Source organism: Crocuta crocuta, unplaced genomic scaffold (assembly GCF_008692635.1).
Source record: "Crocuta crocuta isolate KB4526 unplaced genomic scaffold, BGI_CrCroc_1.0 scaffold288, whole genome shotgun sequence".
In the NCBI taxonomy this organism is placed as follows: Eukaryota; Metazoa; Chordata; class Mammalia; order Carnivora; family Hyaenidae; genus Crocuta; species Crocuta crocuta.
Window position 1 is genome coordinate 2,524,565 of NW_027532607.1, and position 13,799 is coordinate 2,538,363.

Here is a 13,799-nt window from a genome sequence, read left to right on the forward strand (position 1 = left end):
ATTTTACAAAAAACTGATCCTTGTAACTTTTCTTTCCCCTAAAACTGATTCTTACAACTTTTCTTTCCCTGTGATAGCTAATCTCTGAAAGCATTATCCAAATATATAGGCTTTGAGAAGCCCTTTATACTGCTTCTTCTCTCTTCTGTAACTCTTGCTTTCCAGATAAACTTATGTTTTAGAACAGTGATCTGGAGTGCTTTTAGATAAGGATCCCCTTCTTAGGTATTTTACTGACTATCTTTCTGTTTTCTCTAACCAGAGCACTTCTGGACATCAGCTGCGTTAGACGTGACTTGGGTGTAAAATCTCAGAGATTGTAAATGAGTTTATTGCCTTTGGTCTCTATCCTTCCCTGTTGTCCTATATTCTGCTCCTTTTACTTCTTTGTTTTATCTGGCGAGCCCTGGAAGGTGTGAGAGTATTAGACTCCTAGTGAGGACAGACTTTTAGAAAAAGGCCAAAGAAGGAATGCCCAGGTCCTTCCCAGTGCCCGCCTCTTTAGCTAACGTGAATTGTTCCTGGTAATGGACCATTCAAGATACATCCACTTAACGGAGACCAAAACAGTATAGTAGGTAGTGAAAGAATATTCAATTGGGACTTTCTGGAAAAGTGAAACTAAGATAAGTTTGTTTTGTTTTTTCTTTAATCAGATTAAGGAGATAGTTGCATGTATTTGCTAATTTTTAGAATGAACACACGCATGATTCAGGTAAATTTTTTGGGCCTAATTTTTATATGAAAAATTTTGCTAACACTGTTTAACTTCCTTGACTTCCCTTTTGACTTCTGCAGCACTGTCATAAGGATTGTCCTTTTTTGGGGTGCCTGGGCATCTCAGTTGGTTAAACATCCAACTTCAGCTCAGGTCCTGATCTCATGGTTTGTGAGTTGGATCGCTGCATTGAGCTCTTTGCTGTCAGTGCAGAGCCCACTTCAGATCCTCTGTCTCCCTCTCTCTGCCCCTTCCCTCCTTGCTCTCTCTCTCTCTTTCTCAAACATTAAAAAAATTTATACTTTTTTACAGAAGGCTTCACAGAATTCAGTGAATTTTCCAAAGGCCCCTTTTGAATCTTTGGTACTCCTCCTTCATTACACCTGCCGTGTTATTGTACTTGCATGTTCTTCTGTAAACTGGTCTCACTTTGAAACTATGGGCAAGATGGACCCTAGCATTAAATAAGAAGAGATAATTTGAGTTGGAAACTAATTTTATAAAGTTGTTAGTGAATTTTCATAATTCTGATTTCTGCTTCCCTATGTAATTTTTAACTTTGGCTCTCAGATAATGAATACTCTGATAGGGAATACCCCCCTAGGCTAAATTAAGGGAATTTAGTTGGAGAAAAAACTAATCTGAAGGCTTTTTATTACTGCATTTGACCAAGGGCCAGAGAAACATTTTAACTTACATAGTAGGTACTTATTGCCTGTATATGAGAACCAGGATCTAGGAAATTTTTCATCTGTATCAGCTGTACAATAAATAGTTTCATGACTTTAAACAATTATCGTAACCTTTCTAGACCTGTAGTAACTTGTCTGTGAAATGAGGGCAATACTTGTCTTTGTAAATTTGAAATTATGGAGTATAAACAGAAGCAATACAGTCCCACCCAGATGCACTTGTACTACTGCGGGTAGTACAAGCTCCAGCACCAGGCTCCCAGTGTTCACGAGCCAACAGAATGCCAACAAGAGAAGTAGCATCTCTGCTTTGCTCTCCTGGCAGAACTCCTTGTGATGCTGGCCAACCATTTTTCTCACTCCTGGAAACTTGCTTTTCAGACTACAAGGGAGAATGGTACCTTCCTAATCATTCTTCCCACTGCACAGGCAGAGAAAGGGCACTTTCATATTTTTGACAAAAGCACATTTGCAGCCCTGAGTCACCTGGCTGGGATTGGGTTTTATTGTATGACTTACCTTGCAGATGTTGGATCCTCTGAGCAGTGCTGAAAATTCCTTGTCAGGAAGCTGCCAATCCTTGGACAGGTCAGCAGACAGGTACGGGGCTGTGGCTGCTCTGGGGGTTAGTGCATAGGCATTTTTGGAACTGATGGGCTAAAGAAATAGGGTTAGCTAGTATGTCTCTGATCTAAACATTGGTCTCCAGGTCCATGGTAAAAGCATCATGCTTCTGGGAAAGAAATCTCTTTCTGGGATTCCTAGCCATCTCCTTAATTTTTCAAATACCATGAGAATGTTATGTTTGTATAGTTTGATGAATGTAATAGAAGCTCATGATAGCAATTCACATGTATTAAATGCTTGCTCTGTTATTACAAGTGCTTGACATGTTCTGAGGTTCCGTATAATATACACACTGATCTTGTGCTCTTGACCTCACTGCTGTGATCTGGCCTGACAAGCAGTGAAGCTTCAGTGTTTTGGGGACAAAATTGAATTATCACCTGTGGGTTTGCTTTCTTTTTTTTCTCCAAGTGTTTCTAATGGAATAAGAAACTGGGATATAAAAAGCAGAAAACAAAATATCCAGACTGCCTAGCTTACCACGCTGCTTGGTGTGGAATTTTGTTCTCAAACTTTGGGAGGGAACAAGAGCTGTCTTTTACATACCAACTGGTTCTGTGGAGCCGGTTCGCCCGTCAGCAGGGGTATGTTTAGAGATGGCTCTGGCACTGATCTGGCCAGCCTGTCACTTTAACTTTGTTATGCCCAATAGCACGTTTGATCACGTCTGGCTGGGCTTAGGGCTGTGGTCAGAGGCTGTAGAGCAGGTTTGGGAATTTTTTTCTTTTGTGTAACTGATTAATTGTTCATATAGGTACTGACCTTGTGACTACGGCCAAATCTGTATTATGTCTTTCCTACCAGATCTGAAAACTGATGAGCAGTGTCTTCCCTCTAGACGTCATAGAATTCAGTCATAGTTACGTGTTGGCATCCAGTTCATAGCCTTGTTTGGGGCTTGCTCTTCTACCAGGGGAGCAAGAAGGCCCAGGTGAAAGTGCCAGGAGTTGTTGCCAAAAACTGTAGGTTCCACCAGGACAGGGACCAACTCTGGCTTTGGATTATCTCCTAAGCTTTGTGGCCGAGCAGGGTGGGGAGTGGGGTGGACAGTGGGACAAGACCAGAAAGTCTAGTAGTTGTGAAGTAGGGGCCGCCCCATGTTGCCTTGACCGTTTCTGACCTGTGGCTCTCTCTGTCAGAAGGCACTTAAGTATAAGGGAGAGGACCCTTCAGGTGAATGCTAGGAAAGATAGCTAAAAGAACCCACTTGGTTCTTGGGTTTTTCCTCTGTCCCTCCAATGCTTTGTTTTCTTTCCCTGGAGAGTAAAATCCAGTGATCTGGACTTACTCCCTTGAGGCCCAGCCTAAAAGATTGGGCTTTCCTCTCCTCCTCTTTATGGCATCTGGAGCCACATAGAGCCCAGCTCCACCAAGTAGAAATCCAATAGCTTGGGACAAGTCCCTTAACCTCTCTATTCCTCAGTTTCCCCATCTCTTAAATGGGATGATGGTGATTAATCTGAAAGAAAGACAGTTGGTGTTGTTGCTATTTTTATTACTGCCCTGGGTGAGGGAGTTTTTTTGCAACTCTTTCCCTGTTACCAAGGTGAGAGGAACGGGCAAGAAGGGAAAGTGTTGTGCTGCCAGTGTGGAATTTGGGAGGTCTGGAGGGGTTTATTATTCAAGGTCCTGTCAGATTTGGGCTTCAGACTAGTAAAAAGAAAGTAGTAGAAGGCTGAACTCTGAAGAGGGCTGTTTCTCTCTAACTCTGCTTCCCTCCTAAACTGTGAGAACAAGATTCCACACCAAGCAGGTACTGTGGTAAGCTAAGCAGTCTGGATACCTTGTTTTCTCAGTTTTCTATCCCATGTAATAATGTGGGAGGGAGTTAGAGAAGAGAATCCGTCTGTATATCCTGCCTTCTGCCCTCATGGGCAGCCTTTCCAAGTACGCTGAGCCGATGTCCACATCGTGGTGTTGTTTTGTTTTTTCCAGCCCATCCCTCCGGAAATCGAGAATGTCCCGAGCCCAGAGCTTCCCTGACAACAGACAGGAGTTCTCTGGTGAGTCCCCCAGAGCCTGGATGAGCACTGCAGGACTTCTGGGTGGGGCTGTAGGCATTCTGCTTGGCTAGCTGAGTTGGGAAGCCAGGGCTGTACTCTAATTCTCCTCGGGCCTGCTGTTCTGAGGTCTCAGGTGACAAGGTCTTAAATGGCTCACTCACATTCATCTACCCAGAAACCAGCGGTTCCTCTATCTTATTCAGATCGGGAAACTCAGCTGTATGACAAAGGGGTCAAAGGTGGAACCTACCCCCGGCGCTACCACGTGTCTGTGCACCACAAGGACTACAACGAGGGTGAGTGCACCTCCACCCTGCCCCCTGCTGGCTCCCTTAGAAGGGACCCAGAGTTTTGCCACAGGAAAGCCACTGCCAGGGACTGTGCCCAGGCACCCCAGACCCCATGTTTCCTTTATTCCTGAGGAAGTGTGCCCAGATGTGAGGTTCTAGAGACTGAGGGGAGATGGGGGGAAGGGTGGCATTTGGAAACCAAGATGCTGGCTGGCCCTGGGAACACTGTCCTTTGTCTGAGCGTGCTCCATGACACCAGCTCTCCAGCGCCCTCTTCTGCCCCATGGCAGCAGACAGAATGGAGCTTCCACGAAGGTTTGGTTGGGGATTACCATGCCAGGGAAAACAGACTGCAGCAGTGGATTGTGCTTGTGAGTGATGTGGCACCCACGGGCCAGCCCTGTGCCTTCCCTTTGGCCAGGGCTTCCTGAGCCATCGGTGGCTGCTTTCTAATTCCTGCTTTTGTCCTGATTCTCAAGGTGCTTTGACATTAGCTATTCTGGCATCAGTTAGGTGAAAGGGCAGATGGGTGAATGGTGCGGTGTGCACATTTAGCCTTGTGGGCAGGGGTCTGACTTGCTCTTCTCTGGCCCCTGCACTCCTTCAGGCAGAAGAACATTTCCCCGAATACGGCGTCATCAAGGCAACCTCTTTACCCTGGTGCCCTCCAGCCGTTCCCTGAGCACAAATGGCGAAAACATGGGTCTAGCAGTGCAGTACCTGGACCCCAGAGGGCGCCTGCGGAGTGCGGACAGTGAAAATGCCCTCTCTGTGCAGGAGAGGACTGTGCCGACCAAGTGTGAGGAGTGGGCCCCGGCTAGGAGGAGACCACCCAGGGGGGCACTCAGACAAGCTCCAGGGCAGGAGGCCAGTGGTCCACTGGGCTTGTTCAGCTCAGCGGCAGGCTGCTCTGGCCCGTTCTCACCACACTGAAAGAGACTGTGGGTGGGCACATCCCCTAGGCCTTAGGCCTTGGTCCTCTGCTGTGCAACAAGCCCCTTCGCCTCTCTGGTCTCTCGTTTGTCCATATTTAAACAGAAGAGCAGTCTTCTGAGTCCTTGCTGTATGAAAGTATTTGGGGCGGGGGGGGGCACCTGGATGGCTCAGTCAGTTAAGCGTCCTACTCTTGGTTTCAGCTCAGGTCATGATCTCACAGTTCATGAGTTTGAGCCCTGCATCGGGCTCTGTGCTGATGGTGTGGAGCTTGCTTGAGATTCTCTCTGCCCCCCGCCCCCAATAAAATAAATTAATTTTAAAAAGTATTTAGGGATTTAGGAAGTAAAGATATTTGATCGATGCAGAAGAGCATTTAACCATGATGTTAGCCAACCATTTGCTTCTCAGCACATGGGCCTAATGGTCCAACTAATCAGGGCACTGGGCCTGCTCCAGAGTGGTGGGGATGCTGGGCTGAGGACTAAGAGGGGGTCTTGAGCCAGAGGTGCTGTCACAGAGCCTCTGGAGACTGAGGCAACATCTCAGAAAATAATGTGCCTGAGCTAATGCTCTTTCCTTCCATTCTCCTATAGCTCCTAGTGCCCCCATCAATTGGCGCCGTGGGAAGCTCCTGGGCCAGGGTGCCTTCGGCAGGGTCTATTTGTGCTACGATGTGGACACAGGACGTGAACTTGCTTCCAAACAGGTCCAGTTTGACCCAGACAGCCCTGAGACAAGCAAGGTACTGACTTCTGCATGGTCTGGCAGTCCCCCCCACCCCCCAGTAAAGTGCCTGTCTCATTGCATAAACTAACTGCTCAAGATGCTACAAGATGCTTCCCCCATCATTCTTCCTAAGTTCCCTTGCTCTCCACCCTGGCCATGGCCATGGAACAAAGGGACTGTGGTCCAAAGAGCATCAAACCCCCTAGGGGAGGGATTGAGTATGAGATACTGAGTTGATGCCAAAGTACCAAACCACCCAAACCAAGAGGCAGTGGCCAGCGCCTGGCCACCCTCACCAGACACACAGCCTCTCTCAGCCCTCAGTCCAGGTAGGAACTTATCTTTGGAGTTCAGCTTTGAGTGTGGCCTATACTCCAGCCTCAGTGGACAAATACAGCAGTTACCTTAACTAAGCACGCACAGCCCATTCTCCTACCCCACTGCCTTCCCTCTTCCAGCATGGGAATGCCACCATCCCGTGGGCTGCCCAGCGTAGTGTCCAAGGGCCAGACAGTTGGGAGAGACCTCTTTGCTCCAGCTTAAGTTCCAGAGGCAGACAGACCCCCTCTAAAGTCACTTACTAGGGAAGTTGAGCTGATCCCGGGTGGTTAGAGCCAGGGCCCTGGAAGCCAAGGTGACCTCTGAGCCCCTCCCCCAGGAGGTGAGTGCCCTGGAGTGTGAGATCCAGCTGCTGAAGAACCTGCAGCACGAGCGCATAGTGCAATACTACGGCTGCCTGCGGGACCGTGCCGAGAAGACTCTGACCATCTTCATGGAGTACATGCCAGGGGTATGTTCTCCTTGGTGCATGTGGGGGACACACACAAAGGAGGGCTAGACCTGGGCCGTAGACTCTGGGGGAGGGGGTCCTTGGACATGCTTCTGATCACTTGAGACACCAGAGGCTCAGGGGAGAAGGTGAGGTGATACTCAAAGTCCAGGGGGGCCCTACATCTGGCTGCAGTGATGGTGTGGGATGTGAAGTGTCCCAGGCCACCCTGACCCAAAGCTTACAGGGTGATTGCACTGTCCAGTAAGTACTGCCTGTAGCTGGTGCAGAGGCCCCTCCCTTCTGGATGTGGGTCACACATTGCTCAAAGGAAAGGATGCGTCATACTGTTCTCCAAGGTGCCCAGTAACCCCTAGCAAAGCCTGGTGCATCGCTTATGGTGGTTGGCTGAATTACTCCTTTGCTGCAATGCTAGGGGCTGGGAATAGCCTTGTCCCCTTCTGACCCCTTCCTGAGCTGACTCCTGACTCCTGTGGCTGTAGGGCTCAGTGAAAGACCAGTTGAAGGCCTATGGAGCTCTGACAGAGAGTGTGACCCGCAAGTATACCCGGCAGATCCTGGAGGGCATGTCCTACCTGCATAGCAACATGATCGTTCACCGAGACATCAAGGGTGAGCAGGCATAAGTTGTGGGGTCCCCAAGACTGGATCACTTAAGCATTCTGGGTTTTCTGAAAAGTAGGACCCTAATTGCTTCTTTGGGGGTTGGTGTAGATTGGTTGAGCACTTTGGGAAAATGCTTGTCGGGTGCTGTGCAGATGTTGGCCATGGTGATGATCATTTCATGCTGTAGGGCTGAGCCAGTAGTGTGTTTCTGTTCGTGTCCAATTAATGGTAGAGTCTATCCTCCCCAGCAGCCCTGTGACCTGGGAAGGAGTGGAATAGGGTGGATGGTAGAAAATGCCCAGAGGGTCCAGGGTTGCAGCCTCTGCCCTTTCTTGTCTTAGGAGCCAACATCCTCCGAGACTCTGCCGGGAATGTGAAGCTGGGGGACTTTGGGGCCAGCAAGCGCCTGCAGACCATCTGCATGTCAGGCACAGGCATGCGCTCAGTCACGGGCACACCGTACTGGATGAGCCCTGAGGTGATCAGCGGTGAGGGCTACGGAAGGAAGGCAGACGTGTGGTGAGTGCCAGGGACGTGCTGGGATGGCATATCCATGTCTGGGCTGTAGAGACTCCAACCTAGAAATAAGCTGTGAGGGCTCATTTGAAATGTCGTGGTGTGGTTGGAGGAAGAGGAGGCTTCCTCTTGGCAGCTGCGCTGGGAGGCAGGCTTTGCATGTGTGGGGGAGTCGGTGCCTGCAGCAGCCCATACAACAAATGCGTTGCGTTTTAACCCCAGATAGCACCTGTTTGTTACTGCTGGGAACTTAGGCCACGGAAAACATCCCTAATGTTTGCTAAATCCCTAAAAGAAGTAGACCCATTCTGAAGTCCTGGGTCAGTTGTTAAATAGTCGAAAGCTTCTTCCTTTATCCTAGTGTTAAGATGGCTTGCATTTGCTCTATCTCATTTCATGTCCATACTCTGAAAGGGCCTGGAGGTCGTGAGAGTGTCTCTTCCTCGCACAATGTTATTGTGGTGGGCTGAGTATGGCTCCCTGAAGGTGTCCATGTACTGACCCCATAACTTGTAAATATGTCCTTATGTGACAGAAGGGCCTTTGCCCAGAGTGGGTAGCAAGAGAGGTGACAGTGGAAGCAAGAAGCTGGAAGGGGCCATGATCCAAGGGGTGCTGGCAGCCTCTTCAAGCAGAGCCTTGACGCAGACACATTCAGTTCAGCCCATGGAGACTAGTTCTACTAGACTTCTGATCTCCAGAATAAATCTGTGTATTTCTTATGCCACTGGGCTCATAGTAATTTGTTCAACAGCAGTAGACTAATACGGTTATCTCAGAGCTCTTTCTGTCCATGCTAAGGGGTCTCTTCCCCAATCTCAAGACCTTCCTGGGTGGGTGTAGGTTGATGAAGCCCATGTAGATGAAGCCAGCAGTGCTTTGAGGCCTCTTCTGGCTTTGAGGACCCTCCACAGAGGTGTCAACCCTGAGCATGGCCCATCCTGCCTCAGGGTGTTCTGAGAAAGGCACCTCCTTTCACAGCAGTGGGCAGGTCAGGGAGCCTGGGGCTGACCAAGGGGTGACATGGGATTTTCTCTCCAGGAGCCTGGGCTGCACTGTGGTAGAGATGCTGACAGAGAAACCACCTTGGGCAGAATATGAAGCCATGGCCGCCATTTTCAAGATTGCCACCCAGCCCACCAATCCTCAGCTGCCCTCCCACATCTCTGAGCACGGCCGGGACTTCCTGAGGCGTATTTTTGTGGAGGCCCGCCAGAGACCTTCGGCTGAAGAGCTGCTCACACACCACTTTGCACAGCTCGTGTACTGAGCTCTTAAGGCATGCTGCGGCCCGCCGCCCCTGTTGCACAGGCAAGGGGCTGCTTTGGGGCTCAGCAAAGCTGCTGCTTCTCCCAGGCAAGGCTGTGGACCATGGAGCTCCAGTCCAACCAGCGTTTGTCTGTGCCCCTTCCACTGCTGGGGCTCAGAGCCAGGGTGGGTGGCTGCAGCCTCAAGGACTGGGAGCCCCCAGCCTGCTCCAGCATCCTAAGCTCAGTGTGGAGGGGAAGGGGCTAGGGACAGTGTGCAAAGCACTGAGGGCCTTACCCTCGGGGCTGTGTCCTGACACTGCAGTCGGCACCAGAGCCCCAAGGGTCTGGGGGCACAGGACAGACACAAGGGTCTGAATAGTGTTAACTTTCATGCAGAGTGTTATTTTGTTTCTCCTCCCCATGTCTGGAGACCACCAGGGCATCTCTGGGCTGAATGAGCCCACCCAAGCCTGAGGTCAAGCCCAGCATCCCACAGCCAATGGAAGGCAGAGGTCCAGGCTGTGCTCTCCCCAGAGCCCCCAGGCCAGCTTTGCCAGTCCCTGTCCTTTACCAAAGATGATTGAAGCAAATGTTATGCTGCCTTATTCAGGGAAGGAGGAGCCCATCCTGCCTGCTCCCATGACCCTGCGCCCCCTCCCCACCCCCAGCAGGGGCCTGAGATGTGGAACTGCCCCCACTTTAGGGGGGAGACCCAGTTTTGTCAATGCAATTGTCTCTGTTTTACAAGTTGGAGTCACTCTTATGCTGTACCCAGTTTCTAAACTGGAGACTTTGCGTGCCCTTGGGTTCCGAGTATCCCTGTTGTGGGCTTGGGCCTTTGAGCTGGATTGGAAAGAGCTGAAGGTAATGACCTTTGTGTTCCTGACCTGGCACCTGTCTCCCCACTGGAGCAGAAAGGAAGATGGACAGCGTGGTGAGGGCATCTGACCCCGCTGGTCACTCTGAGCCCTGGGCAGGCTCTTCTGCATGGCCAGGGAAGTTGTATCGGGTTGTCTGTGAGTCGTGACCATTCTAGGCCAGAGTCCTCTCCGCCTGGTAGAAGGGAGAGCCCATATGATGTCACCAACTGTGTCCCAAACTACCATCTCTGTTCCTCCTTGGCCAGCCTTGCCCATCCCCATGAGGTCTCAGCCTCTTTCCCTTCTTGGAGGAGGAATAGTAGCAGGGGTCGGGGAGCCAGTATCTCCAAGCAGCTTAGAGTTGGCCTTATTTACCTCAGCCTGGGCGCTGGTCCTTTCTTCCGGCCCCTCCCCTCCAAAATGTGCCTATTGCTAGAGCTCCTCCTTCCCAACACCCAGTTCCTTGGGAGTTGTCATTAAAAGAACAACAACAACAACAACAAAGCCAGTGCCCAGGGATGGGTCTCTCCAGGGAGCTGGGGATTAGTGCCAGGCAGCTCATTGCCAGCCATGCCCACTTCCCCACGGGCACCAGAACAAGCCAAAGCCTTCGTTGTATGTTGACGATGCACTTTTATGAATGTAGTTTCTATCGCTGTTTTTAGCCTTTTCACATCATGTAATGTGAGGCCTTGTACTTGTTAATTTATATCTCAGATCATATTTGATGGTTTTTATATATATCAATTCTAGATTGTTACAGGTGATGGACGCCTCGAGAGAGAGAAGAGAAAATGAAAGCAGCTGGTTTTGCGGGAATGTGTGTTGCACGGTGCCAGTTGGGCCTTGGCCCCTCTGTTTCCACCCTTTTCCATCAGGGGCCTGTCAGGCACCTCCAGCCCAGCCCCGTGAAGACAGTGAGCAGTGTGCTCCTGTCTCCACCTCGGCCCTTGCCCAGGGTGGGGACTGGCCCCTCATCTTGACCAAAGCTGCCAGGTGGCAGCTTGGCCTCTCCGCGACCCCATCCTGATGGCTGCAGCACTCTTCTTGGGCCCACACCCCTGTGCCCAGTCCCTGTGCCCCAAGGGGAAGCAGAGCACGGTGCCCGCGCCGCAAGACGACTCCGTGTGTCCCACCCCCCAGGCTCTTACCTCACAGGGAATGGGTTTTAAAAGTGAATTTACAAACAAGCCAACAAACGCTGCACTCCAAAAAACAAAAGACCCTGACTTTTTTGTGCCAAAAACTGTGGACATGCTGGCTCAGCATCCTCAGGACCAAGCTGTTGCTTAATTTTAATTTATTGTCTTTATATTAATTAACCCAGATGACAAGTTATGGGCCTAGGACAGCCTGGGCCCAAAGATTCTGAAAGGCAGCCCCCTGGCAGCCCCAGGCTTGCTGTGGGAAGGGCCATGCTGCCATTTGCTCATCATTCCGTGGGCTATGTCAGCCTTGGCCAGACCTTCACGGAGAGGTCAGGGCTAGGGACAGTCTGCACCCTGCCACCCTCCGGCCCCTCCCGGCCCCCTCACTCTGTGTCTGTGTCTGAATTGTGGATCGTGCAGAACAACCTGCAGCCATAGTTATTTGACTATATCTCGACCGAGGGCTTGCAGTGCAAAGCCAGGCCAGTGTCGCGCATTACTTACAATAAAAGGGATCATTTATACCCAAGGGGTCCTGTGGAAATGCTTTTGGCTGAGGAGTGGAGTAGGTGTTTGCCCGAGAGGAGCCAGCTATGATGTCCAACAACCAGCTTCTGTCTCTCAGCAGAAAACTTGACTCTAAGAGGGGTCTTAGGAGGGGATGACTTGGCTGGTACCACTGTTAGCTCAGAGGTGGCTCCCTTCTTCCCCGACTCCCAAGAGCTCTGCTGAGGGTGCTTCTATCACAGCTGATTATCAAGGTGGTACTACTGTCAGCCCCACCTGACCTAAGTGTCACCGGTGGCTGGGTTTCCAGGACCTTTGTGGCATCTAATAATCTTCCCACTGCAGGTACGTACTCCCTGGCGCTATATCCTTGCAGGACGGGGCTCAGGCACCTCCAAGGAGCCGCCTCTCTGGCAACACTCCCTGGGCCACCTACTGCTGATGCTTAGCTCAGAGCTGGGAGAGACCATCCTTGTCCCACCTGAAGCCTCCAGTGAAAAATTTGTGCCTGCTTTGCATGAGGCTGTCAGCTCTCATGCTGATGACCCAGGGCCACCTCTGCTGAGTGGTAGCTCTGCTGCTTCAAGGGCAGGGTCCACCCCAACACAGCACAGTGGCCCATCTGACACCAGAGTGAGTCCCAGCTTCCTATTCTGTCCTATGGCCATGAGGTACTTAAGGAATTGTACGGGGTGGTGGCAGCAAATCCCCCAGGAGTCAGCCCTCTTCCTCCACCAGTTCATGTAGCCCAAGGACAGTGTGGGGGAAATCAGGACAGTTGGGTGTGGGACAGGACAACCCAGATTTCCTGCCTGTAATCTGCTGGGGGTGGGGGTGTCTCAGTTCCTCCAGGCTTACACTATTTGCCCTGTTGTAAACTGTTGTCCCTCAGAGAAGCAGACAAGCTGTTTCTTCTTGAACTACATGGGACAGTGATCATGGCTGCCCCACTCCCCAGAGCTTGAAAAAGCAAGGGGAAGATGACAGATGGGGAAGGACACAGCAAACCAGAAACCCATTTACAGCACTTGCTGAATCTGCTGAATCTCCACCAACCTTTGCTGATTTCCAGGGCACAGGGGGTCCAGGCAAGGACAAGAAGGGATCTGCCTTGCAATATATTGAAGTGCAGTGAGGCCAGGCTCCATCACCTACTGATGGCCTGACTCCTTCTTTTTTTGTCTTTTTTTAATAGGCTCCACACCCAATGTGGGGTTTGAACTCACAACTCTGAGATCAAGAGCCACATGTTCTACAAACTGAGCAAACTAGGCACCCAGGCCTGACCTCACTCTCTTAACCGGCATGAAGTTTCAGTTATAAAACTACTCTGGGTATGACAGCATGGAGACCTGGCTGTTGAAAAAGGAGCACCCCCTTTTTCTCTGGCTGGCTGGTATTTCCCTAACACCCATCGCCAGCCCCCTACCCCACTCCAATCAAGGCCAGGAGTGCTCTGGGTTGACCATGTCCCCTGTCACCTCTACATGACCAGTCTGTATCTTTCCTGCCACAAAGCCCCTCCCCCCCCATCAGCCCACATAATACAGAGTCAGGATCTGTTAAAACATGTTTAAAACAGGGTTGATCACAACAGTCAGAACCGGCAGCAATAGGGGACAAGAGGAGGGGAGCATGGCTAATGGCCAGCCCCCACCCAGCCAGTCTCTGTGGCTCTCAGCCTGGCGGTGCTTTAACTTCCGCTTCTTGTCTCCCGTGGTGCAAGATGGGTCCCCAGCCCCACTGGGCATGCCCTGCTTTGCCTATGGGGGGAGGGGGGAGGGCAGAGCTAATCAACCTCTCCCTCCCTTCCCCCCACAGGACCTTGGTGGGCATTCTGTAAAGCCCAGTGAGGACTCGCTGGCTCTCCTTCCTCCAGTCTCCATGGCTCAGGACCAGGCTAAGGGCAGAGGTAGATGGGGAGACATGGGGGCCACAGAGGACCCCAGGTGGCAGTGAGGGAGCTTGGGACCCTGAGGGGGCATGCTGACTCCTTGCTGGAGAAAAGGCACCTAGATAGGGAAGCTGGGCTTGGGGGCCTCCCAGGGGGCCATGGGGTGAGGTGGGGTAGGCTGAAAGAAGTAGGAAGCAGGGTGGTGAGCAAACCCCAAACCTTGTTTCCAAACCACC

At 51.1% G+C, this 13,799-nt stretch overlaps 1 protein-coding gene across 3 annotated transcripts in view; it reads left to right on the forward strand.

Annotated features, from left to right (window-relative positions):
- The window catches only part of MAP3K3 (mitogen-activated protein kinase kinase kinase 3), a 51,934-nt gene extending 40,248 nt beyond the window's left edge, over positions 1-11,686 (forward strand). Inside the window, exons 8-16 of one of the 3 annotated variants that reach the window (XM_077780310.1) lie at positions 1,937-2,010; positions 3,973-4,040; positions 4,244-4,336; positions 4,938-5,129; positions 5,860-6,008; positions 6,651-6,782; positions 7,265-7,394; positions 7,730-7,907; positions 8,946-11,686. In XM_077780310.1, coding sequence (XP_077636436.1) covers positions 1,937-2,010; positions 3,973-4,040; positions 4,244-4,336; positions 4,938-5,129; positions 5,860-6,008; positions 6,651-6,782; positions 7,265-7,394; positions 7,730-7,907; positions 8,946-9,174 — 1,245 coding nt within the window. In that variant the 3' untranslated portion in view covers positions 9,175-11,686. Of the gene's footprint in view, positions 1-1,936; positions 2,011-3,972; positions 4,041-4,243; positions 4,337-4,937; positions 5,130-5,859; positions 6,009-6,650; positions 6,783-7,264; positions 7,395-7,729; positions 7,908-8,439; positions 8,629-8,945 lie in introns of those variants that run through there. The other 2 variants (XM_077780311.1, XM_077780312.1) reach the window with 2 other exon arrangements.
- The last annotated feature ends 2,113 nt before the right edge of the window (positions 11,687-13,799 follow it).